General features: G+C 37.4%; 1 protein-coding gene across 5 annotated transcripts in view; it reads right to left on the bottom strand.

Annotated features, from left to right (window-relative positions):
* LOC103254375 (dystonin) overlaps positions 1–27,374 on the bottom strand; it is a 133,534-nt gene that overhangs the window by 53,732 nt on the left and 52,428 nt on the right. For all 5 annotated transcript variants that reach the window (XM_021709718.1, XM_008052466.1, XM_008052468.2 and 2 more), the window contains 12 exons: positions 26,327–26,488; positions 24,651–24,821; positions 21,904–22,070; positions 19,456–19,615; positions 18,927–19,253; positions 18,314–18,398; positions 16,823–17,064; positions 15,697–15,903; positions 6,005–6,124; positions 5,701–5,808; positions 3,930–4,148; positions 349–552 (listed from right to left, as the gene is read on the bottom strand). In XM_021709718.1, the coding sequence (XP_021565393.1) occupies positions 349–552; positions 3,930–4,148; positions 5,701–5,808; positions 6,005–6,124; positions 15,697–15,903; positions 16,823–17,064; positions 18,314–18,398; positions 18,927–19,253; positions 19,456–19,615; positions 21,904–22,070; positions 24,651–24,821; positions 26,327–26,488 (2,172 nt within the window). The remainder of the gene's footprint in view (positions 1–348; positions 553–3,929; positions 4,149–5,700; positions 5,809–6,004; positions 6,125–15,696; positions 15,904–16,822; positions 17,065–18,313; positions 18,399–18,926; positions 19,254–19,455; positions 19,616–21,903; positions 22,071–24,650; positions 24,822–26,326; positions 26,489–27,374) is intronic.

Below are 27,374 nucleotides of genomic sequence, written 5' to 3'. Positions count from 1 at the left end.
TTCTCAGGAGTGTTTTTACTAATAATTATAATGCTTTCTACTGGTAAATATCGCATAATATTGCATCCCACTAAGGATAGGCAATGAATTAAATATTTAGACAATGATGATAACTGCATGTTTCTTAAGTCATTGAGAATTATTTACGTTGTATCTGCAAGCAGACAGAAAAAGATAAGGCCAGACCCAAGCAAACATCACTTTTGAAAGACAAAGACATTAATACTCAGAGTTAATGTAGTGAAATCATTTTAGTTGAAATGTAATCAGGAGATAGAGGAAATGTCTTTCTGTGCTCCACCATTTGGAAGAACCAAACCGAACTCTATTTCTAATGTAAACGATTACCTGAGTTGATTGAGAAATGGCTTCATCCAGTGCCACAGCTCGCTTTTTGACATCTTCTTTAATTTGACTGTAAAGAGTGTCAGCTGCCACATACTTCTCTTGGATAGAAAAGCCTTCCCCTGGGCTTAATTCCAGTAACTGCGGCCCGGTTTTGTTCATCTTATCTATATGAGGCTTGTGTTCGGCTATCAACTCTCGCAGTTGCTATAACAAACCAAACAGCTTTTCAGTATCTCAGGGTCACACCTCCATATTACAGCTGTCTACACCCCCAACGCATCCAGCTGGCAAGAACCTCCAAACAAACGCCCTCCCCATCACAAGGCATTTAACACACGATGGCTCCTACAGCTCTCTGCCAGGAAGAGATGGCCCGAACACAAAGATTAAACAACAGTCTGGTCATGCCAAAGCCCATTTAAGGCTACACACAAAATTGCTGGTTGACTGAAATAATGAATCTCAGTGCATTACGCACTTCATACTAAAAGCAGCACATTTTGACATGAGCATTAGCCAAAGGTCGTATCATATATAAGAATTCTGAACTCACTATGTCCCCAACCAACAGACACCAAGTCATATCTCTTGGTGTTCCTTTCTGCACATTCACATATATACAAAAAGAGTGGAATGAAAGAGAAATAGATGGGGGTAAGGAGGAGAAGGAGGGAGGAGAAGAGGGGGAGGAAAAAGAGAACAGAAAGAAACTCAGCAGAAGGTAGATACAATGCTGAGAGGAAATCTCAAAATAAGGGGTGTTATGTTAGCGTGACTGATATAAGCCCCACAAGGCTTTGTATTTATTTATGTGAACCAACATAAAATAAATACACACGTGTATTACACTATATATGTGTGTATCAATCTATTCTGTATATATATGCCATATAGACATATGTATGAATAAATGACTACTTGCTATTTTAAAATGTTAAAGGTTTCAGGAGTAATAACCTATCAAATACACAGTTATATACTGAGCATTGTTTGTAAGGTATATTTAAGGTAAAATGTGGGTCAGATGGATATGTTGCATAATTTTTTCATCTAATGAAAAAATGCAGTAATATTTATACTAGTAGGGGGATGTTGAATTCAAGGAGAGCCCATTTCCACTATGGGAGATGATGTGTTGGGAGGCAAATAAAGCTGGAATAGCTACACTTAATGGATCCCAGGGCTTCCATTGAATGGTTTTTCATGGGTCAAATCCAAAGCCAATCCCAGGGGAAGATCTGCCTTTGTCTGCAGGTTTCTTTCAGGCCAGTCTTATGCAGCATCAAGGTCTTCCATTTGTACATTACTGATAAGGCTCCCTCATCAGCAGTTCCTTACCATCATCTGGGTCTCCAAACTCCAGTCCCTATCAAAAGCATCTCTGAGAGAAATTACATTAAGGAAAGATAGTCTAGAGATAAGTTACCACTCTTTTCCTGCAAATTTTAATTTCTATCATTCATCAAGAAGAATCACCAGGGTAGCCACATACCTAGATTTTATTGAATGTCTCCACTAAAATCAATCAATCATATGGATTATTATAAGAACTTATTGAGAAAACTGGTACGTTACATCATTAATTATCCTCAATGTAATAAACTATTATAGAAGTTTTTCAGAAGATTGCCTCAAAACACTTTTGGAAAGGGCTAAATAAACACAAATTTGATCTTAAAAAGAGGAAAGATCTTCTCATCAGAGCATGGGAAGGCCATGGTTGCAACTGCTCCAGGCTGAGGTTTTCTTATTTTTATTTCACATAATTAGATCATATCTTCCTGCTGCTTTACAGAATGGAGGTGGTGATGTCAATTATCAGCTATAAGCAATCTCATGGAAAAGGAAAGCTGTGGATGTTACATATACTCTGGCATCAATGTTCTATAAAGGCATGCTTGAAAAACAAGCTTACACTCTGAGTTATCAACAGACTCTCAAGTAAAATGCAAGATCTTTGCTGAGATTTCTTGAGTTGCCTGGAATCCAGGTAGATCAAATCTGTGTATCACCACTATGAGGCAACTTAGCCTGGGGGGTATGAGAGGAGTCATTTTTAGACTGTTCCATGATAGGCTAGAGAACACATACTGGATGTCTACTTGGGCATGTATGTGCATGGGAAAAGGGCCCAACAGGAGATGCCTTTTGCCACATGTGCCAAAATGATTCCTGATAACATATTGTTATAGGAATCCAGTCACGCTGGAGACACCTAGCATGGCTTTAAGATATCTGTCACGTGGTAATGGCCCCCAGAGACATTTTTTTCATTCCTGGATAGAATGAATGAAATCTTCCCAAAAAATAGAGGGAGAGGGTGTAGTAGAGCTGGAGAACAGCCATTCTAGGAGGCTATACAAAACTCTGAAACAGCAAAGCTTAGTTTAAACACTCTGAAGAACTGGCTACTAAGTTTTGTACTTTCCTTTATATAAGCAATCACAAATTTGAGCACTTAAAGATGATGCAAAAAGGAAAACAAACTACAATTTTGAAAACTTCAGCTCAATAATGAGCCCCCTTTCCAACATGTTATGCTAAAAACATATTTATTCAAATAATCTCAGAATCGAAAAAAATCTATGAAACATTTTTTGTAAAAAATCATTCAGTGAGTAACTACCAGGATTTCTATCACAAATAAACATTTACAATACAATTAAATTCAATTCTACATTTAGATAGAACTCCGTAAGATTTCCAATATGCATCAAGTAATGTGTTCTTAAAACTATCTTCTAAACAAATACTTCACTTAGAGATAGCCTTCGATGTCAATACATTAAAAAAGTAAACAAACAAGATTAACATAACCTTAGAGTACATCTCGTACAGATCTGGGAGAGCAACTAGGTTCACAAGTCCATAACCAGCAAGAACTCCAGATTTTTTTCTGACAGTCTTGAGCCATCTCTTACCCAAACCCTTGCAAAATTTTAAGTCACATTACCAATTAAGTGATTGCTGAAATTAGGGCTTCGTAATGCCACTTCATACATGTTTAGAAAATAATATAACTGTAGTTATAAATGTACTCCCTAGTTTACTCATCTACACCAAGAACTTTCAAGAGTTCCATGTATGTAAGGTGAAAAAAAGGGAAACATTGTGTCTTTGTATTTCAGCATTTTTTTCTTTTCATCACACTCACAATATTGCTATTTTGATATGTTCATTATATTATACACTTCCTCCAAGCTCAGTGGCCTTGTCTGTATAATGGCTCTTCCAAAATTGAAAGCAATTCAATGTGTATAAATTGAAAGACTTCAAAAGCTTATTTATATAGCATTTTAAAATGGGAGCTTTTCCTATCCAGATGATTTATATTGAATACTATTTTATAAAAGTTGTGATGTAATTAATGACACATACGATGTGGTCTATCCACACGAGTCTTCTCACTGTAACCCTGGATAAGAAGTTAAGCAAATATGAAATAAGCAAATTATGCAGCCCAAGACACAATATTACTAAAATGTCCTAATCATTTAAGGTGTCAACAGTATTTAAAAAACATAAAAATCATGATCCTCTTTTAATGGGGAATACAGCATTCTCTTTCACACTGAGCTTACCCGATGTTCTTCCTGCTGTTGTCTTAGAGTTTCATATTCAAGGGCTGGGGCAGGAAGCTGAGAGATGATTCTTTGTGTTTCTGTCAGCCATGGCCACAGTTCTTCATATGTTTCCCAGAACTGGTTAACCAGGGACTGTGCCCGTTCTAGCTGTAGATACCTCTCTGAGTTAATCTGGCAGATGGCATCATAGTTCTTTAGTACCTTGTCTAGTTTTTTCTAGAAAATAGGAAGAAGAAATATGTTTAATTTGTCAGGCCAAGGAACACACATACTCCAGGGAGCTCTGTTCAGCACTGTAACACTTGGCAGAATAGGCAATCAACAAATGTACATTAAATGAATAAATCGATAAAAGCTATTCAGATTTTAATTGTTTCTAGTTCTAAAAGTTCATTTTAAATGAAAGAACCTCAAGTTTTTATGAATAAGACACTAAACTCTCCAAACACAATAAGCAAAATTTTCCAGTCATTCTTACAATACCCTTGAATTAGAAAACAAGTCTAATATGATTCTAGCAACATTTACCTTATGTTCTGGAAAAAGAAAAAGACTACCTTTTGCAACTGAGATTGTAAGAATTACTAGTCAACAAATTAATGATATATATTAGAATCAAACTAGAGCATTGTGCTACACATTAACTTAATGGGGTGGTCACTGTGATCTGGATTATGATATAAATTCACAGCAAAAATTAATAGCAGAAGATAAAGCATAATAGTAACCCAATAAACCACAGAATAACAAAACAATTACTTCATAGCAATCTGTATTTTTCATGTCATATTCTTTACAAAAACGATAAGGATTCTGTTATAAACAAGCAAATTGCCATTGTAGATATAAATAAAAGAGAACATATTATATTGTAAATCCTGTTATTTTATCTATGGTATATCTTAAAGGCAATGCATACTCTTTAAAATGTAATTTAGGCATATATATATATATAAAAAATAGTTTGCTTGTGGCTGGTTTTCTCCCAATGTAAAGAATCATTAAAACTACACAAACAGCACCGGGTACGATGGCTCAAGCCTGTAATCCCAGCACTTTGGGAGGTCGAGGTGAGAGGACTGCCTGAGCTCAGGGATTCGAGACCAGCCTGGGCAAATTGGTGAGACCTTGTCTCCACAATAAATCAAAAGAAGGAGCTGGGTGTGGTAGTGCACGCCTAACTAGTTCCTGCTACTTGGCGGAAGGATCGCCTGAGCCCAGTAGGTCAAAGCTGAAGTGGCTGTGAGCGTGCCACTGCATTCCAGCCTGGGTGATAATGTGAGACTTTGGCTAAAAAAAAAAAAAAAAAAAATACGCTACACAAACTAGATGCTCATTTCTTCCCTATATAGCGTACTGTAACTTCATACAAAATGGATTTCAGCATTAGAGAGTACCACATATCTTGGTTTTTGTTTCAGCTCAAGAGGCCCAAATGTCCCTGAAGCATTTAAATAACAGTTGACATATCTGAAAACAATAAAAGAATAATTTATACTGATCATAATGATAATAATACACCCAGCATTAGTTGAATGCTTCAAGTGTGTCAGTTAACTAGGGACTCAAACCTCAGTAGTCTTTATGCCTATTAAAAAAGATTGTCCTCCTGGTGATTCCTTTGTGGACTGTACTTTCACTGCTATCTGTAAGCTTGAAAAATGCCTTATTTGAAACTAATGACTTTTACTGCTTAAATAGTGGCTGTGGATACAGGAAAAGTGCTTTTCTAGGACTGAAAGCCCAACACATGCAGCCAAGTTTATACCTTCATTGATTGCTTTTCCTCTTCGCTGCATGCAGTCATGATTTTATGCCCAGATTTAACAAGTTCATCAATAATATCCTTGTGTCTCAAAATCTCCATGGTGAATGTCTGTGATTTACCAAAATGAAGGAAAAAAAGTATAAAAAGAAAGCATATGACTAAAATGAAAATAATTAGGTGAAGTAGTTAAAAATACCAAGTTACACTACAGGGGTCTTAAAAAGTAAATCATGCAGGCACATTTAATAGACTTGGAGCACAACAGCAAATAATTTAGATGGCGATTGGAAATGTACTTCTCCACCTTTTGAACCTGCAGCTGAGCAGAAGTCTGGTCTTGCTCAAGCCTGATGTCGCCCAGAGACATCAACTTCTTTTCTGTTTCAGTAATCCAGGATAACTCAGCATCAGCTGCCTGGTCAAACTAAACAAAAGATAAAATGAGTAGGTCAGCAAGTTCCTGTAACTGATGCCAGAAAAATACCTATCTACATTTCTTTTAAATATTCTTATTATACAAGTGGAAAATATGAGTTTATCTTTTTATGGCATCCTACAATAATTCATGATAATGACTGAGTTATAAAAAAAAAAGGAGAACTTTCCACAGAGTAATTAAATACAAGCTATTAAAACATGTTGAATCCATAACACCACAGTAATGATTTCAGGACATCTAGCCATGTTGCCTTCTTCTTCTGAGAGTGTTAATGCTTTGCTCCTCAGGAATATAATCCAAATGTAACAGCTATGAAGACTAATAGCTAGATACCATCTTTTCATTCCACCCATCATCTCAACTCATGATATGCAGACTGCATTCTGCTATCAACGTACATGATTCCTAACAAAGCGAACAGAATATTCCCATTTATTTATTATACTATTATGTATGCATTAAAGGTATGTGTAAATACATCTCTATATATGCAGAGATTACCCCAAATGACTCATATGTAATTTTTAAACATCTCATTTAATAATGGCAAAAAAGATTTTTAAGTCCATTCTTGACTATTTTAAGAGATTTTATGTTCCTGATCATAGTAGTAATTCATGAGCACAGCAGAAACTCATAAAGCACAGAAAAACATACAGAAGAAAATTAAAACCCGGAGTTAATACTGTGGGTATTTTAGTGAATGATCTTCCAGAAGCTGAGAAAGATTTGTAAAGGGGGATAATACTGTACAAACAGTTTTATATCTTGCTTTTTTCTTTTATTATGAACATTTTCCATGTCATATTCTTTTAAATGTGATTTTTAAATAACATTACATTCTAGCATGCCTGGATATTTTCCTTTAGGTGCTCTGCATTTTTACAAACAACACTATTATACAAACAACCCTGTAACGAAGATCCTTTTACATAAATTTTTAATTAGTCCTTCAGTGTAGATTCCTAGTAGTGACTAGCAAGTTAAAGAGCATAAGCATTTTCAATGCCTTATATCAGATAAACCCTAATGCCTTTAAGGGCCAAGCAGTTATCTTTAAATGAATAAAGTGGGCATGTGATATACCACAGGAACCAACGATAAATGATAACTAACAATTGCCTCAGCTGGAAGAATTGATGGGGACTGGAGACTATGGGAATTCAAGTCCAGTACTACTACATCATCTAACTTTTCAAAAGCAGCTGGAATCTCAGATGAGAATAGGAGAATAGCTAGGTGAGGGCAAAGATGAATGGAAATACAAAACTAGATTTAAAAACATACTTTTAAAACCCTAGGCAACTCTATGCCAACTCATGGGAAGATGCAGCAGATCAGCTTTTCTCTGCTTCTCATAAGTATGCCTAAAAAGTCCTGCACATTACATACAAAACATACATAAGAAGACTCTGAAAAGTGGAAAGAAGAGGGCGGAACTACTGTGGAACTTGGGCCCAAGGAGCAACATGGTGGTGAGTTTGCTAGATTTTTTTCTTTTTGCTTCACCTATACAAATCTGGATACTGGAGAAACTGGCAACCCCAAAACACTAATGGGCATAGACAAGTCCCAAGACAAGCCTGCTCTCTAGCCAAAGAATCAGGAAAGGAGTGGCCTGGCAAGACAGAAAAATTTTAGACAAGAACCAATTTATTCCAACCAAACACCACAGAAGAAATCATTGCCTCTCCTGTACTCATGCCAAGAAAGGACTAATGAGGGGCCTAGACTTCTACCCTCGTTAGGCTATGACAAGGTCCTCAACATCTTTGCTGGAGTGATATTAGAGAAAGTCAAGGAGGGAACTGGAACTTTCATCCCCGCTGGTCAAAAGCAAGGCCCAGACCACAGTGTCAGTGGAGACCATGAGGGAAGCTTGGACTTCCACACCCACCAAGCAATAATGAGGTGCTCCTCCTTCTCTCCTCTGGGGTGACGTCAGAGAAGGCCTGGTGGAGAGTCGAGATTTCCATCATCATCCAGTGTCTGACACCCTCACTGTGGTATCAACAGAGACTACATGGGGAGCTGGAAGTCCCACTCCCACCCAGCAGAAATAAGAATGCATCCTAGCTTTCAATAGAGGTTGAGGGGAGAACCTGGACTTCTACCTTTATCTGGAAGTACCCCCAGCTTCTGCTGCTGGAGTGGTACCAGAGGAAGGCAGTTAAACAGAACGTTTAAGATCCCAAACTCGTAACATCACAAAGAACTAGGAAGATCTCAAACTGAATAAAAAGATAATCAAATAGATGCCAATATTTGTATGGCAGAGATGCTAGAATTATCTGACAAAGATTTTAAAACTGCCATGATAAAAATGCTTCCATGAGTATTTTTGGATGTTGACATTTGAAACAAATGAAAAATTAAAAGACCTCAGCAAGGAAACAGAACATTTCAGAATTAAATGGAATATAGAGCATAAAGAAGCAGCAAATAAAAACTCAGAATAGAAAAATATAACAATTAAAATCTCAGTGGATGAGCTAAATAAAGGGGAAAGAGGAAGTAATCAATGAGGCAGAAGAAATTACCACTTAGAAATAGAAATCACCTAACCTGAATACTAGAAAATAGACTGGGGGAAAAAAAAATCAACAGAGCCTCAGGTACCTGTGGAATTACAATAAAAGATCTAATATTCATGTATCAAAGTTTCAGAAGGAGAAGAGAAAGAAGTTGTGGCTGAAAAAGTACTTGAACATTCTTGAAATGATAAAATTAATAGAAATGAAGAATAGATTTGTGCTTGACAGGAGTTAGGAGGGCATTGAGGTTAGGGAAGAGGAGTGGCTCTCAGGACAGCACAAAGGACCCTTGTGTTGAGGGAAAAGTTCTGTATCTCAAGTGTATCAATGTCAATATCCTGCTTGTGACATTTTCTATAAAGATACTACTTTTGAGAAAACTGAGTAGAGTGTACAATGGGATCTCTCTGTATTATCTTTTATAACTTCATGTGAATCTACAATATCTTAAAGCAAGAAAAAAAAGAAAAACAATTCTGTGGGCAACCTCTTACCTTTAAGTTCCTGTTTATGTTTTTCCTTTAAGATATTTACTGGCAAACTGCCCTTCTGATAAGATGCATTAATTTATACTCCCACAAGCAATGTTTTGTTGTGCCGTCATCAACAAGAGGCATAATTTATTTTTTGATATTTGTATACTTTTCTTAATTATAAGGAAGACAATAAACTATTTAAAAAATCTATCTTAATCTGGTTTACTAATTTTTATGGTGTATCTAATTTCAAGTGGAGCTATTCATTAGCAATTATTGAATAATATGAAAAAAAGAAAAAAATTTAATCAATTAATTCAGCAGCTTCAGGTGCAGGGAAAGAATCCCCATAAAAAAGAAGTGAAAGAGTCTTTTATGTGGATTATTAGTTTCCAAGGCATATATAATAAAGTTGTGAGGAGAATTTGATTATGTAATTCACTTAAAGAGTATAAGACTGAAAAAACAAAAAACAAAACAGTCTAGGCCTTCCCACCTGGGTATAAGTGTGGCAAGACATCTGAAAAAAATTTAACAGTCATTAATTTTTTTTTTCTTCTACTGGTCTCTAAAAAAATAAAGTAACATACCACTCTCCTTGTTTGTACCTAGGATGTTAAAAGTATGACAATATTTATATGACAACCCAAAATAAGTCAGGCTGCTAAGTGTTAATATTAGTTTAACACTATGTCTCCCCCCTTAAAAAAAAGTATCCAATAAAAAACTGTATGATGATACCATCTGAGTTGCCAAGATGGAAAGCTGAAACTCAAACAATGTTTCTATGACCTAGTCAAATATTTGCTCTGCTAAAAGAAAACAAGACTTCCAGCAGAAATTTCCCTTCTGTCATTTGAGAATTTTTTTATTAAATTAGCAAATATTTATTGTTAGGCAGCCAATGGAATAGTCAACGGGTCTACATTCAGCAATTTATAGGAAGGGAAGGCATTTTAGGTCTATGACTCATTCAGATGACTGCTTAACGTGTATATTTCTAATAGACTTCAAAAATGGTTCATTTTACATGTGAGCAACATGGAGAGCAAAATAGAATACATTTTGATAAATTTGTTTACTGCTCATACAAAGGCAAAAATAAATTTCCAAATAAATTGTTGATCATCTTGGCATCCATAAATGCATTTGGGGAAACATTTCAGTAGGTGGCATGGTGGAGTCTACCCAGTGACCCAGCTATTGTAATTCCTATTACAATTCAACTAGTATATTAGGAATTGCCTAAAAGTTAGAGCAAGACATTTTAAGTGATTATCTCTAAATATTCCCGAGAAACACTCTTAAAAATAGTAATAGCCAGAATCCTACTGAATGCATTGCTCTAAGTGCTTGACACACAATATCTCCTTCATTCTTGACAACTGTATAATGTGGGTATTACCATTAACTCTATTTACAACTGAGAAAAAGGAGGCAAAGGAAAGTTAAACTAACTTACTAAAGATTACCCAACTTGGCCAGGTTCAGTGGCTCAGTCTGCAATCCCAGCACTTTGGGAGGCCGAGGTTAGGGGACTGCCTGAGACTGCGGGTTCGAGACCAGCCTGGGCAACTTGGCAAGACCTCGTCTCTTCAATAAATCAAAAATTAGCCAGGCATGGTAGCGCGCACCTATAGTTCTGGCTACTTGAAAGGCTGAGGCAGAAGGATCTCTGGAGCCCAGCGGGTTGACACTGGGGTGGCCGTGAGTGTGCCACTGCACTCCAGCCTAGGTGACACAGTGAGACTTCAACTCAAAAAGAAAGAAAAGAAAAAAAAGATTACCCAACTTATAAATGCTGGAACTCAGATTCTAACCAAGGTGTTCTGACTCCAGAACTGCACTCTTTCTTGCCACGTTTTATTGCTGGTGCTTGTACATGGCTTGGGCTTCATGAATTCAAAATATTAGTGATTTCACCAAAAATGGCTCAAATATCACAGCGGTCAATAAGTAACAGGTCTTAACTGGATATTTAAACATTTCTCTGATCTCTGACAAATTGCTTTTGTACTTATCCAGGAAGTTTTCCTTGAGTGGAAGGAGAGGTCTAAGACAAAGTGAAAAGCAAACCTTAGCCTCAAGGACATCCTTTTCACTCCCTTCCCTTGACTGGGGATCTTATCACTCCCTTTTGATTAGCATTTCCTTCTACTTCCTTCTCATTATTTATCACACAGCCCATATTTTCCCACCCCCAACACCTGGAAGGTCTAAACAAATCTCATTTCCGTAGGGGATGTTTCCTTCTGGTTCTTTAGAAGAAGTAAACAGGTGGTATTTTTCTCCAGGCTGACGCTTCATGACCCAACAAACTGTTTTAATTGCACCCAAACCACCAACCCATGGGCCTTTATAACAGGGTCATTAGGGGTCCATTTACATAAGCCAAACAATTAGAACAGCCAAAGAGAGCTTGGGATTCCCAGGCCCAAGAAGATACGTGTATTTTAACAACTTCTGACCATTGTACATTTATAAGAGGCAAAGGATGATGAACTCCTCTGAGGTTTAAACAAACATGCAAGCCTATACATCTTTTAAGCAAAAGTGCCTTTCCCCAATTTCACAGGACTCATAGAAAGAAAGCCACAGATAGTCTACTCTGTGTATGTTTAAAATGCAAAACTATGTACAGTTTCCAACTCAGAAAATAGCATGCGTTGTGAAAGAGAGGCAGTTTTGCTCAACATCACTTTACTAAGCTGCCTTGTCCCACCCAGATTCTTTAAAAGTAATGAATGGACCCAATTCTTCTTAAAAAAAGAGTATCACTTTCAGAATATTAATGCCTGCAAATCTGGAAGAGGCAGAAGGAGGGGATTGTTGGATAGTAGCACCAACAGCATATAGTCCTCACTCATTCACCCCTAATTGACACTTCAATTATTTTCCAAATAATAACAGATAGGGCCCTCACATTTATGGTATCTCAATTCAATGGCGTATCTTTTCAAAGCTGTTGTGATATAGGATTGACATGAAAATCTAACCACGTCAAATCAGAATTTTGGTAAAAACTAAATTTATACAAGTTGGTTACAAAGTATATGCGAATTAGAAGATAGCTATAAAAGGAACAAGATGGAGTTGACATACCCAATGAGCAGCCATTTTAACACTGCCAAGTGCTGTCATGTTTTTCCAGCAGTTCACTTTAATTTATCCTCTAATCACTAACTAAGGACTGAACCAGTTTCTCAGAGGTAGCTATTGATAATTGTCTTACAACCCCCTTCCCAGTTGTTATGTAAACAAGTTAACCCATCAGCCCTTTGTGACCATATTGACACCCACCACATCAACATGGCAACAGCCATGTGACTGACCCACCCATCTACCTGCTGACCATCACCTGACATCAGTACCTGTGCTTACCTATCCCCTTCATGATGATGTGAAAAAGACCACTCAGTCACCTTAATAACCTGCCCCCATCAAAGGAAAGGTTTAAAAGCACTTAACTTCAAGCAGTCATTCATTGCTTTGTTAAGCTACAGTCTGGCCATGTGGATCCTTGAGCTATATATGGTTGCCATGTCTCCTAGCTTTGGTCCCCTCTCCTACTTTCTAAATAAACTATGTTTTCCAATCTAACTTCTGCACAATTCTTTGCATCTTTTGTACACCACTGGATTACAGAGATGCCCCACCAGTGGGTCTGACCTAACAATCTATATGTTCCCCTCTCTTCCCTCAAAGTTTAATGCTTTTCCATGCTTTTCTTGACATCTTTCATGTTGATGTTTGCTAGTCGCTATGTTGTGACAGTGGCTTGACAGTTCACAAGTGCTTAAGTTTTTGTTAAATTCCAAAAAGCGGGTTACAACATTAAGAATGGGGTTTATCTATATAAAAGCGACCCCAATGCTGGGCAAAATCGGAAATATGGAAGATAAATCTGTTTGAAAACATAATATTTAGTCATTTAAAACCTAGTTTAACTTAGCCAGGTCATTCAGGGACGAAGCTTAAATTTATAAATTTAATAATTACCAAGCATTGTCCAAGGCACCCATCCTTACCACATCTCTTGTGGGTGTGAGGATGTTGGGGGGTAGAGGTCTGGGAAAGAGTTGCTATTAATAAAACAAATTGATTGTGACTAATGGTGTCTGAGAAGATGAACCGAGGTCAGGTCATGTCCATATTTCATTTGGAGAAGAGATACAAAATGGTAGATAATTTGTTTATACAACGTGAAACAGATAGTACAAAATACATGGCTAACACCCAGGTCTAAAGATAATTTTTTCATCATTCCTTTTTATATCTCATGCATGAATTATTATTGGGCAAAACAGAAAATATGCATTTTTATTATCAAACTGTACTGTGGTCCTAATTCTAAACATCTACAAAGCAGGCAAGCTTAGAAGAGAATTTCAGTGATAGATAAGCTCCTTCATAAACCTGACAGTTATGAGTTTAAAAACATATCTTTAAGTGAAGAATCTCTGCCACACCAGAAAGACAGACATCTTCTACTCTATTCTCAGACTTGCCTGCCCAGTGACATTTCATGATTCTTTTAGTGTTGCTTTCTCATGTTTCATGGTCCCCACAGCTAGACATATTTCTATTATATACTTCTATTTGCTGTAATAATGGCATCTTCTGTCATATTATTGAAGTAGGTTAGAAAAAAATGGATCACCCCTCAGGGTTTTTCCTATGTAATTTATAAGGAGGTATAGCAGTGAGGTAGAAAGAATGAGATCTGGACTAAATTCTAGTTGCAACTCTGCCACTTACTGGCTATGGTACCACAGGCAAGTGGTTTCACCACATATATGCACCATGCATGGTCTCCCCAGCTCTAAACATCTGAGTGTCTGTTTAGCCTTACTGGAGGATTTCACTGGACAGACTTGCAGGTATTTCAAAGAAAGGAAGATATAAATACACACAGGAACAACCAGAAGATATTAATGGCATTAATACTAGCTGGTACTCAAGTCGCTAATTGAAAGTATTCTCTCTCTCTCTCTTAAAAGGCTGGAAGGATATAGACCAAATTGCCTATATATTCTTTCATGTTTTTTTTCTATACTCTTTCAGAAAAATCTTGAAATTTTCTATAGGGAATGATTTTATCAAGAAAAAACCTCAAACCATTATTTACCAAAAGGATAAATGTTTTGGGTTCTAGGAGTTTTAACTGACTGTATTACTCCCCGCCCCTGCCACCACACTTTGGAAAGCATCTGCAAAGCTTTGATTAGAACTGGGCAACAGTTAATTATTTTGGCACCCATCAGAGCTTACTAATCAATAAAAACTTAACCTGTGACCTTGCCTTTATTACTGTCTCACTTTACTGACCTAACCAATTACAGTCAACTTCTCAAGACACTCTTACTCCCGAGAGTACAGAATATTTGTTGTGCTATTTAAAGAGGTCTCCAGGGGCAGTTATGAAAAGTTCAAATTAATTTCAGCAAAAAATTCAGTATTTTTAAACAGTTGAATAAGTTTCACAATAAACGTACTTATTTCCTATAATAATGAGGCACACAAATTCCTCCATACTTGAAAAACAGGCATACAAAAACACATTCCTCAAGCATGAATGCCCTCCCTCACAAAAATTTTTAAGGCAGGGCTTTTGCTATCATTGTATTTCATCAGCTCTTGTGATTCTAGGGCGTAGCACTAAAATGAGGAGTGAAACACTGTGCTTTAGGACTATATAAATTACACTTTTATGGCAACATTAGAAAATTAATTTTGGACGCTCCCACAGAATCCACTTGATTTATGCTTCTCGCTTTTGGCCTATTCTAGTAAGAGCTTAGTCATACACCTTCCCAAGCACTCCTCCAAAGTGCCCTGTCATGTTGTAGTACCCCCACACACCAAGTTTGTAGTAAGTCTGATGATTTAATATAAATATTCACAGAGATTTCAACAAAAGTTAATCAAAACAAGTATTATCACCTTCAAGTTTCAGGACCCCACTCATTGCCCACAGTATTCTAATAGACCTGTGGTTAAGGGTTGGGTACCTATAAAACTCTTCATGAGGGGCAGATAGGTCAGAAACTATCATTTCTCCCCCCTTCCGTCGTCTTGGGAAAAAACTCCACATTACCAACAAAAGCATTTCCTTTTTAAAAAGAATGCTTTCTCTTTGCTGTAGCTTTCTGTAAATGAATGGTTAATACTGCTTTGCATAACTCCCAACATTTACTCACACACAGATTAGATTTAGTCAAGGCATGAAATTAATATCAGAGATATGCATGTATGTGGACCAAAGCTTTCTGTGTGGAAAGCAGGGCTGATCTTCCCAGAGTCTGACTGGGTGAGGATAAAACTGAGAAACAATAAGGCAGATGGCTGCTAACAATGTACAGATTAGCCTTGCCCTGGTACTCAGACAGCCAAGGAGCCCAGTCAAATTCTTTTCAAATCCACCCTTTCATTTCTAAAGCACAACAAATGAACGGAAACACTATTAACAGGCATCTTTGTTCAGGTAAAGGCTCTGGGAACAGCTGGAGGAAATTTATTGCCTAGACAACAACCCACTTGTCCCTACCTGCTGTGATCTCAGAATGGCGGCATCGATCTCCTCCACCTTCTTAGTGATGGTGTCGCTCACTAATCGGTAGCGCTCATTGTCCTCAGCCACCATTTTCTCAAGCCCCTCTCTTGCCCTCCATGGTACCAGTTCCAGTAAAGCACTGCTCACTTCATTAAGGGAGTCCAGTATGGCTTTGTTGTTCTTAGCTTCCTTTTTCAGTTCCTGAAAACATACAAATCTGTGAGTAACACTTAAGAGTTTGAACAGGCTTTTCCTTTAACTGTTCTTGGGGCTAAAGTCCTTTGCAGACCAATAATGTGATGCATTGACCCCCACCCCCCTATCCATAGTTTCAGTTGAGTTAAATAAACTTTTGTCATTTGAGGCCATTTTTCAAAAAGGAAAGTGCTTCCTCAGAAGTTCAAAGAACAATCCATTTGTCGACATGGCAGGATTTTATCTTTGAAACCTCACATAAATATGTAAATTTGGGAAAGAAAACCAGGCAAATTAACATGTATTGTTCTTTGCCTTCTGGGAACCTCTGAGTAATCAGGTAACAGAAAAGAAAAGTAAGGATATTCCAGGCCAGAATTAAGTGACCTTCAAAATGAAGACATACTGGCTTTAAATCATGCCAATGGAATCATTAAAGGCTCAGTGAGCCTGACCTGCCTGACTCTCCTTCACCCACATGTGATCATACTTTAGGGATGATGAAAACAGAGGCTGATAGCTCTGGAAGTAAGAATGATTAGCATGGCAGTATACGAACTACTTTTGTCATATAATTAGAAAATCTACCCCATGCTATCTTACAGAAATAGCTATTCCAACCCACTGACGCGTCTCTGCAACAATAATCATTTCCTTTGTTTTCATCATTCTGTTTCTTGTATAATAAACTATACTCCCAAGTATAAGCCTCTTGAAACAAATAATAATATACTGTTTTCATCTCCAGGCTCCTAGAAGTTTAAACAGTAGATTTGCTGCCAATTTGGGCTGGGTCCCCACCCACCAAGGCATGCTTCAGCATATGTAATGATAGAAGACACACAGAAATCCATTCCCTTCCTGTGTGAATAAGACTCCCCTAAAAGATCACACACGGATTCCAAATACATAAATGAGAGCATACTTTTTGTCGCATGTGTGCGTGGCTTGCTGCTTCTCCTTTCAGGACCTGAGTCTCATAGGAAAGCAGTTCCCCCTCCACTCTGTCCAGCCAGGCACACAGCTCTTCATGTGTGGAATGCAGCCGTCGGGCAAGCTCCAGCGCCTGTTCCAGGGTCTTGGCTACATCAGTGCTCAACTTAGTGATGTCTCTGTACCTGGCTTTAATGGCCTCCAATTTATCTTGAATTATTAACACTTCATCACCTAAAATTTCAAAGGCATGTTATAACTTTTTTTTTAGGCTCTATAAGTAGAATTTTTAAAAAAAATTTTAATTTTAAAGATGTGGGGTACAATTCAGGGCTAGACATACAAATGTTCATTATGCAGGTACCTTTGTTGATGAGGTGTACCCCCCATTCCCCGGGCAGTTTCCCACTACTGCCAATCCCACTATAACATTCTTATGAAAGAAAAAAGGGGGTTGGGGATGGGTGTTCATCAGATATTATGGAACACTGATGAGATTTTCTCAGGGAAAAAAGGATATGTTTTTCTTAAGATAATCTGACTCAAGAGAAGTCCTTTACTAGGCTTTAATTTTTCCCAGAATTTCAGGCAAATCTAAATCACTCTGAAAATACAAATGGAAAACTAAAAAGAGCTAAATTTCTGTAGAGTTATGGGGAAAGCAGCACTTTTGCCTCTACCTACATAAAGCTTTCATTTTCGAAGCAGAGGGATTAAAAACAACCTGAGGTCCGACACTTCATGCATGGCTTAAGAGCTGGGTGACTTTGGGCAAGATATGTAACCTCTCTGCTCTTAGTTACTTATCATTAGTCACTGCCTCTACCTCATTTTAAGACACACAGAGACACTGTGTCCTGGGCATCAGACTTCTAGCTCCAGGCTCTTGATTTTGTACTGAATTTCTACAACTCAGAATGAATAGTACCTGCCCCTACCACATACAGATTGCTGAACTGGATGTAGGGATAATGAAAGTCCTATGACCAAAGGAATCACTAAAATGAGTTAGTTTCTCTGAGTTGCTCTAAAATTTCTTCATATACATATTACACCAAGTATCTGTTTGTTTAGTGATTCAAGCAAGAAGAAATGAAGCCTACGGATAGCCATAATGTGTGTCACTGCAACACAACCCATCTTAAAAACAAACAGAAAAAAACTGTCTACAACCTATGTGTTCATCTGCCTTCCACAAGTGGAAAACTAGTGTAACTTTGCCCTGGGCTTCTCTGACTAGCTCCTGTGCCAAAGCACTTTATGAGTAATACATCCACCTTCCATCAAGAACTCAAGTGAGATCATGAGAAAAAAGTGAGATCATATTCTAAACCCCTGCTTGGTTGGCCTTCAAAGTGTTCTCCAGGATAAGTCTTGGAATGGCCCAAAAATTATAAAGTGTTTTGACGTTTTCCCCATTCCTGAAATATTTTGAAAACAATGTAAAATGCTGACTGCATGTTTGACTTGAAAGAGATCTCACCTGTTGTTTGTTTAAGCAGCTCTAAACCATTTAGTAAAGCTTGATCTACACTTTGTTTCCTGAGTAAGATGTCCTCTTGCAGAACCTAAAAACACAGGTACCATTTTTATGTGGGAGAAGAAAAGTCTCAATCAGCATTAGCATTAATTCATCTCAAAGGATTTTCATTAGGCTTCACAGAGGTTTATCTGAGTGAATATCTCACATTTTCAAATATTCTTATTGTTCCCATGTTTATACCACTTCTTTTCACCACTGTGCCCACATTCCCTGTTCATCTACTTGAACTCACAGCATTCTCCTTTTTGGAAAATACTCAGGGCGCTACGAAAATGGGTTACATCGAGGTACTGGAGTACGGGTTAATGTTGAGTCTTTGTATGCAACAATAAAATAACTAAAGAAAAATGAAAAACCTACTTAATTGGATAAATTCAATCCCTTTTAAAAGCAACTTCATTAAAAGTAATCAGTATATACAAAGTCTTTTTTGAGTATAGTGATTCATCTAAATCATAATAAACATAAATTGTACAGAAATAAGAAAGACATAAAATAATGACAACTGAAATGAACAAAATAAAATAAAATAAACTGAAATAAATCAAAATACCCGAAGTTCAGACTGCTGCTTCCAAAGCCCCTCAGTGCTGTAATCCTGGACCGAGAGCTTGCTCAATCTGTCATGCACTTCATTCAGCCAGTTCATCAGCTCAACTTCATCTTCCCCAAAAATCTTAGCATTACACAAGGCCTGCTGGAGGAGCTCAGACCTGCTGTGACTTTTCTCTTGAATCTCAATGTACCACACTTGAGAGAAGTCTAATTTACTCTGCACCATATCTTTATCCTCCCTGGAGCTCAAAACCTTTAAAGACTGGCCAATGCTAACAGCCTGGTGTAAATGTTTATTGTGATTGATGATGTCATCTTCTAAGGCCTAAATGAAGTTTAAAAAAAGAAAGAAGAAGAAAAACAAAAAGAATGGACAAATAAAGATGAAAACATAAATAAAACTAAGGCATGACATTTGAAATGGATTTAGTCTGCAATTATGCATAACATCACAATTGTACATAACTCAAATTTATGTAACAACACCACAAAAACGAAATCTTACTAAAGTGGGATTTATAGCTTACTTTGTGCTGTGCAATTTGTTCCTCGAGTTTAGACGCTTGGGTTCCTATGGGTTCAGAATTCACCAGCCTCTTTTCTATGGTTGTAAGCCATTCATTCAGTGGTTCTAAGGTTTCATGAAATTGCTGTGCTACCACTGAGATACCTTCCAACTGACGGTTCCTACAATTGTGCCAAAATAAAGGTTATTTAGGGATGAAGAATGTGTGAAATATTTAACAAAAATTTTCAGTCACACTCCTGCATTCTAAATATTTTTTGTAGAAACCATCTAAGGTTAAATTTAAATCTCTAACATTTCATGGTCATGTTAAAATAATTCCTCTATTAAATAAAATTAAAGGTGAACAAAAGATTATCCTCAAGTGTCTGAATCTCATGAAAGTCTGAAGTAATCTTTTGTAATTAATACTTCCAATAATTACAGTTATAATAATAATAGCAATGTTAAAATAACAACAGCAGCAATAATAATGACAACAGGTCATTTTTATTGAACACATATTCTGTGCCAGGTCCTTTTTACTTTGCATATTAATTTCAGCTGGAGGACCAAATACTGAGATTTTTTTTTTTTTCCTTTGGGTTGGAGTCTCACTCTGTCACCCAGACTGGAGTGCAGTGGCCACTCCCAGCCACCGCAGCCTCGACCTGCTGGGCTCCGGTGATCCTTCCGCCTCAGCCTTCCAAGTAGCTGGAACTACAGGCACGCGCTACCACGCCCGGCTAATTTTTGATTTATTGTGGAGATGAGGTCTCACCAAGTTGCCCAGGTGGGTCTCGAACCCATGGGCTCAGGCAATTCACTCACCTCAGCCTCCCAAAGAGCAGGATTACAGGCTGAGCCATCAAGCCCGGCTGAGATTGGTTTTAATTAACTGGATTAAAATATTGAAGAGCATACATAGCTTCCCCGGCTCTCCCCCACTTAGGGGACTTAATAGAGATTCCTATTTTATAAAAGCAAACTGTCAGGTATATTTCCCCAAAAGCAATAATTAATATTTTATGGATTAAAATACCATGAACAGAGGAGAAATATTCCTTGAACTTGAACTCGTAGTTTGAAATACTTTTAGAAAACACATTGTTTGCTCAGTGGCAGAGGACCTACACAAGTTAGAACCTGCTTCCACTGTCCTCAGGGTTCAACCAGGGCAAGCGATTCTGCTGACCGGTCAGTACACAGAGTATCTGATTCAGCATCAAATACTCTACCTCATTTCTGCTGATATGTTTGATCCTAACAATGAATAAAATTACTATATTCATTTTTTAACTTATGGATTATCACTATCTACGATTCTTTTTTTCCCCCTTAAATTCAAATATTCAATCAACTATAATCAGTGGAAATAAATATTTTGTGACAGGGCTTAATTTACTATGATTTACACTGTGAGCAATAAATCTGGTTATGACTCATAACCATTACCAATATCCCTCCACTTAAAACCTCTGTGAGGAAGGCTTTGGGAAAAAGAGACCAGTCACGGTAAGAAAGCAGAGTTTTAGAAATTACCAGGGGACAGCATCCTAGAGCATCACTCTGAAGGGTTAATCTGCTGACACATATTAAAGGATAACATGAAACTTTGAGTCTTAGGAGTATCTCATTCTATATCCTAAAACTACAGTTAATTATACTCCATATTTCAAGATTAGACAAATTCATCCCTTCACCATTTGAGTTCCAGAGAATGTAAGAATTTATGGAACGCAATAACCAGTTCAGTGGTTCATCCATTTTCAACCCAACCAGCCTAGGTGGTTACTTTTCAGTGTAGCCACTATTTATAGCTGGTCAATGTGGTATTCATGCAGAAAATGAAATATGGGTTAAGGTTTTATAACAAGAAAATTGTTGAGTGGAAGCATTCAGTGAGCCAGACTCCAGATTTCCTAGCCTGTATGAAGTTAGAGCATGCTTCTACCTGCCTTGCTTCCTGGCTAATTCCCACTCCTCCGTTAAAACACAGCTTAGCTGTCACGTGCCCCCAGGGTAGGTTCTTCCTATAAAATATTCCCACATCACCCTGTATTACTACTTTGAAGCATGCCATTTGTCATTAGTTTTCAATGGCTATAAACCTTTCTAGACTATACCCCTACCTGAGGGCAGAGATAATCTGCCCAGCTCACTCCTATAACTCAAGGTTTAACTCTGTGTCTGATGCATGGGAAGCAAGCAGTATGTAATAAACGAACAAACGAATCACCCTCAAAGGAAATGCTTTTCTTAAAACAAAGTGTTGGAATATAGCTGGTGATCACAAGACTTTACCACGAGAGGAATGAGGAAAGTGGCACTAAAATCTCTGCTGTCTATGTCCACATATATGATAAACATTGGAAAATAATGATGTGAAGAAAAAAGTATGCCCTAATACAAAATATCAGGATTAAGGCCACTGCTTCTCTTCCAAAACAATTGGAAGCGTTTAAGTTACCTTGCTTCAGCTTTATTAAGCAGAGCCTCCCATCTGCTGTCCAAGAGACTCAGTTGTTTCAAAATCTTCACTTTATCTGTGGGTTCTGCTGTTGCAGCAATTTTTTCTCCTTCTCGTTTGATTACCTCCACTGTAGACTTACGGTCATCCAACAATCTTTGGAGAAGCTTGATACAGAATATTAAATATTTTAAAAGGCAGAGGAAAAATCATATAAACATTAAGCAAAATATATTCTCAGTATATTTGATATGTGACAAAAATATATATTCTGTATGAATGCACAAAAATATATATTTTGTGTGGATGTATGTTATTTTCAAATGAGCTCGTTTTGCTTAGTGATTCATTACTGTTGTGCCAGACACTGTGGTGGGGGCTTTTGATGGTAGGCCATACAACGCTGATAAGGCCACTGAACTCTTTGTTAATTTTTATATTTAAAAATCAGAGTAGAGTATGCTGCTTAGGATAACCCCCCTGAATCAGAAGAAAAGTGCTAATGAACATATATAGCACATAAAATCTCCATTACTATAATGAAATGAAAGTGCCCGTCTAGATACAAAACATTACGATGAATCATGACTGTTTGCTTTCAAAATCCTTTCCCATATTAAACAATCCATTATAGACAAGGAAGTTAAGACTCAGAACAAGTTCTCAAGTTAGCAAGGTTAACACTAGAGGCTCCTTAGGTTAACCTTAGGTGAGACTAACTCCTAAAATCTTTTCTGAGGATGCAATCTAAAAGAGGCTTTAAATATAATTCCCAATAGGAAGAGAGGGTAGGGGATAACAGAAATCTCCAAAGCTGGCTAAATAAGACTAATATTTCAGTATCTAGCAGCAGAAACAAAATCCAGTTTAATTCTAATTAAACATTTCAAGAGACCTGGAATGGGATGCTTGCTGTAGGGAGCCAAACCTCAGGGTTACCTTGCTCTAATCTAATCACAATTTTTTGTAAGCAGCTGCTCTGCAAGGAGGTTGTGTTAACGGCAATAGGCAAGGCCGAGGTGTATAAAACTTTACACACTCCACTGCCTCCTTACTCTGATCCTGATTGATGGTTAAGGATTCAAGATTCAACAGTTACCCAAAAGTAAAAAGTCTTTAAGATCAAGACCACCAGGGCAGGAGGTGAGAGGAACTTGTTTAAAAAGAAGGGGCAGAAACGCAAACCCTCTTGACACAGGTTAGAGTCACTCTATAGTCAAAGTACAACTGGCAGTTTTGGCAACAAGGAGAACTTAATTAAGCAGGTTACTTTTAATAAGTTTTAATAACAAAGTTTCAATTAAGACAACAAAATCAACAAATAGGTTCTGTTGGCTATGCATGGTTGACTCGGAGAGTTAACTTTAAATTTAGTTGGAAAGGTAGCAATTATATCACTCAAAAATCACACAAATGCAATGTGTTTATTAAGTTTCCTTTCTCCTTACCTCTAAATCTATTTCTAATTTCCCAGTATGCTAAAGCTTTCAAAGAATTTTGAGAGAGTACTAAATGTAGAAATTAAGTATAAATTTTAAATTAAAAAAGTTTTTGAGGTCAAATGTAGAATTTTTTTTCCATTTTTAATAATAATTGTATCTATCTATGGGGTACAGTGGGATGTTTTGATATACGTGTAAACTGTGGAATGATTAATTCAAGCTAATGAACATATATAGCACATTACCTACTTAGTATTTCTATGCTGAGATTTAAAATCTACTGTTAAATAATTTTGAAATGTACAGCACATCATTACTAAATATGCTAAATGAAATAAGCCAGGCACAGACAGATCCATTTAAAATTTTTTACATGTATGTAACATTTTTAAATATAAACACTAAAAAAATTAATTTGATTTTAAAAATAATTAAAAGCCATTCCATTCTTCTAAAGTTCCACACAGAAGAAACCTTAGCAACATGCTGTATGCTTCTCACAAGTCATTTCAAGTCATAGGTCACAAACTACTACTGAAAGCATCACTAAATATTTCAGAATGGACCACCATCATCGGGTCACAAAAGCTGTACATGTGGTCCCAAGCAGTTATCATTCCTCTCAAGATCGTAATCCCAACTTGGTTCCATTTTACAAGTGTCAAAAGACACAGTGGCACTTTCCTCAGAACATACAAATCAAATCAGATCAAATTATTTTCCTCTTTAGTAATAGGCTGAACTGTAAAACACTGCCCACACTTGATCTATAAAACAGGCGATTTCATATGGATCAATCTAACATATGAGGTTGTCATCTTGTCTGCGTCATTTTGTCAACAAAGCCTTCCTTGACTACCTATTTAAAATTGCACACACACACACACACACACACACACGCTTCTCCATTCTAGCACTTTCTGTCTCCTTGCTCTGTCACTTCCTGATTCCTATCCCCTACTCCTGCTTATCTGTCACTGGCTAGCTTACCACAATTCACTTATTTACTTTATTTAACTGTCCCTCCTTCATGCCCCTCCCTTCCCACTAGACTTTAAACTCAGTTTGAAACTTTTATTATTTTTTTTAATTCAGGGATATAATCCCAGCACCTGGAAGAGACTGGCCTACAACAGATCTTCCATAAATATTTGTTGAATGACTAACAAAATAATCTCTAGAGCAGCAATAACCAGTTAACTAGGATATCCTATTAATAAAAATAAAGAGAGTCACACAAAGTATATTTTTACTCTCCTTGTTAGATTTAATACCAAACACAATATAAAAACACCTCTAACTTACCTTTTGTTCTTGTATCTGGGCCTTCACCACTTTGAACTCAGCCGACGGGGGCTTCTGATTGGCCACAAGCTCCTCGGTGTCCACCATCCAGCTGAGCAGGGATTCTAGGGCGTCCTGGAACCTACCACAGTGCAGCAGGGCCTCCTGCAGCTGGGCTGCTCGCTGGGCCACCTGCAAAGTGACAGTCATTTCAACAGATCTACTTGTTTCTTAAAATAATGACATTTGTCCACAGGCCACCACTTTCCAAGTTTATTTTCCCATGTGGGAAAATTTTCTTTTTCTTTTTCGCTTAAGATACACTCGAAGCATTGATAGTGGGCAGGAGAGAAGTGAAAAGGAGACAAACTCTAGCACGTAAGCCAAGAAGATAAGGTTATCAAATCACATCATCATTGAAGACTGTATCTTCGAGATTTTGGTAACATCTAATACATTTATGACTCGCAATAATGGTTTAAACAGTTTAAGGTTACTCTAAGAATACATTCTTCATTTTCATCATTATTTTTCACTTCCTAATGACAAATATCAGGGATGATTTTTAAAAACCAAGATTAAAAGAAACTATTACAGCAAAGAGAATCTGCAGGTAAAAGAGCTATAAAGTATCCAACTAAATTCTGGTAGCTCTAAGCTCTGGAGTCCTTTTCTGACAAACCAGGACCTTTGTCTGCTAGTAAATGGAATCTCTGTGTCCTACATAGAGACATAGAGATATCCTATTGCCCTTCTCATAGATTTTTTCCTTTGAGACTGAAAAGGTAGTTGGCAAGATATTTTAAGCACCATGGAATATATTCACACCTGATACTGCATTCCAATTGTGTTTAAGGAGGACTACAATATGAATTAGACTTTAAAGAATGATAAATGTAGTTTTAAGAACTGGCGTCTGCTTAAGATTTCAATGCAAGGAAAACAACAAGAACGACCACCACCGTCACCACCATCAAAGGACATGCACTGCCATCCCAGAACAATTTTCTGATAATTTATGTCATATGAAGAGCTACCTGCCATTGTGTATTAGTGTTCTCTCCCTAAGATATCAGGAATTATTTGTAGTGTTTTTCCTCATGGAAGTTTAGAAAAAAGCAGGATCTACATCTTATGAATAAAATACTAACTGTAGTTTATGGTCCATGGTGAGGCTGGTAAACCCTTACTCCAGGACTAACAGAGAGACATAGCTTTTGCACAGTGTTGACATATTATTACACAGTGTGAAATTAGTTGCCAACATTTGAAAATGGGAAGAGTTCACATAGAAAGTGAGATTTCCAGGTTATTACGGAAATAGACTATTTGGCAACAGTGAGCCTCCCTACATGTCAATGATCTGCTGGAACGAGATAGATCCCTGTACCTTTAGAGGTGCATATGCCATGGGTCATGGACACCAGCCTTCACACCTGTCCTGCTGTGTCTGTGGTCATGTCTCCAAACAAGTTGAGATAACAACAGGGAGAGGACCTATCTCACCCAACTTGCTTCTTTCATTTATGCTGCCTACCCAGTTCCAGAGGACACCTAGGTTTGAACCATCCAGTTTATGGCAATATAAAAAAGTAGACTTGCTTAGGAAAGCTTGGCTACTATCAACATGACTCATGCACACCATAAATGCTCATGAAGGACAAAGAAAATGGCACTGAACACGACGATAACATTACCTTTTTGTTGAGGGTCTTCCACCGTGCATTGACATCCTCCAGGTCATGCTCCAAACCTTGGGTGCTGGTGCTTTTAGCAGCACTCTGAATAAGGCCTTGACCTAACCAGTTTACATCTTGCTGCTTAACCTGCAAAGGTTCGATCTCTTCTTTCTGGAACACCTACATTTGAAAGAGCAATAATTATTCAAATTATATTATCTCACAGCCACCAAATATATACTAAGAACTTCATGAGTCCTCAGGTTGTGAAAACTATCAATTATTACAGAGGTAAAGACAATTTTTGTTGCTTATTCATAAGTCACCACTATCTCATGAGTAACAGTAACAAAGTCAACTAAATATAAATTCATAGCATAACAAAAGCATTTAGGAATATCAAAGAATGGTATTCTAAGTGCTTTTAATCAGGTTACTTATAAAACCAAGAAGATAGTACATGAGCCCTCTCTTTATTGCTTCATTATCACAGCATGAGAAATTTCCTACTGTCCAAATTTAACTGTAGAAAAAGATTTACAGAAAATGCTAAGGAGTAAAATGATAAGAAAGGACTATAGCGGGCAAGGAATCCTTATTGCTTCTCCTGGCTGGCAACTGAAGCTTGAAGCTGAAATTGGAAATGGAGAGTCATGGACAAGAGGAGCTGAGCCAAGGGCCAAATACACGGCTTGCCAGGAGGGCCAAAATCCACAGACAGAAAAATGACAAGACACAGGCATGTGTTGCAACAGTATGGTTTCCTATAAATCTCTCTCATCCCTCAGTGCCTAGCAAGATGCCATTGGCTTTGCAAGAAGTATGAAGACCTCACCCCATAAACCTGATCACAAATGTCACCCAGCACAGCAACTCTGGTTACTCTTTGGTTCCTGCCATTCATGCCTGCGCCACCAGTGGCTTCCTAGTACTCTTTCCCCAGTATTCATTTCACCCAACTTATGGTGCCCTGGCAAAAATTTCATGTGCTATATTAAAATGCAAGTTCCATGAAAGCAGAAATTTCTGTTTGCTTTATAGCAGTTCTATGGCCAAGGTTGACCAT

This window comes from Carlito syrichta, unplaced genomic scaffold, assembly GCF_000164805.1.
Source record: "Carlito syrichta isolate Samal-C Ts95f unplaced genomic scaffold, Tarsius_syrichta-2.0.1 Scaffold277477, whole genome shotgun sequence".
Taxonomy (NCBI): Eukaryota; Metazoa; Chordata; class Mammalia; order Primates; family Tarsiidae; genus Carlito; species Carlito syrichta.
The sequence above is the reverse complement of the archived record's forward strand: the minus strand, read 5'-3'. Positions and strand labels throughout refer to the sequence as shown.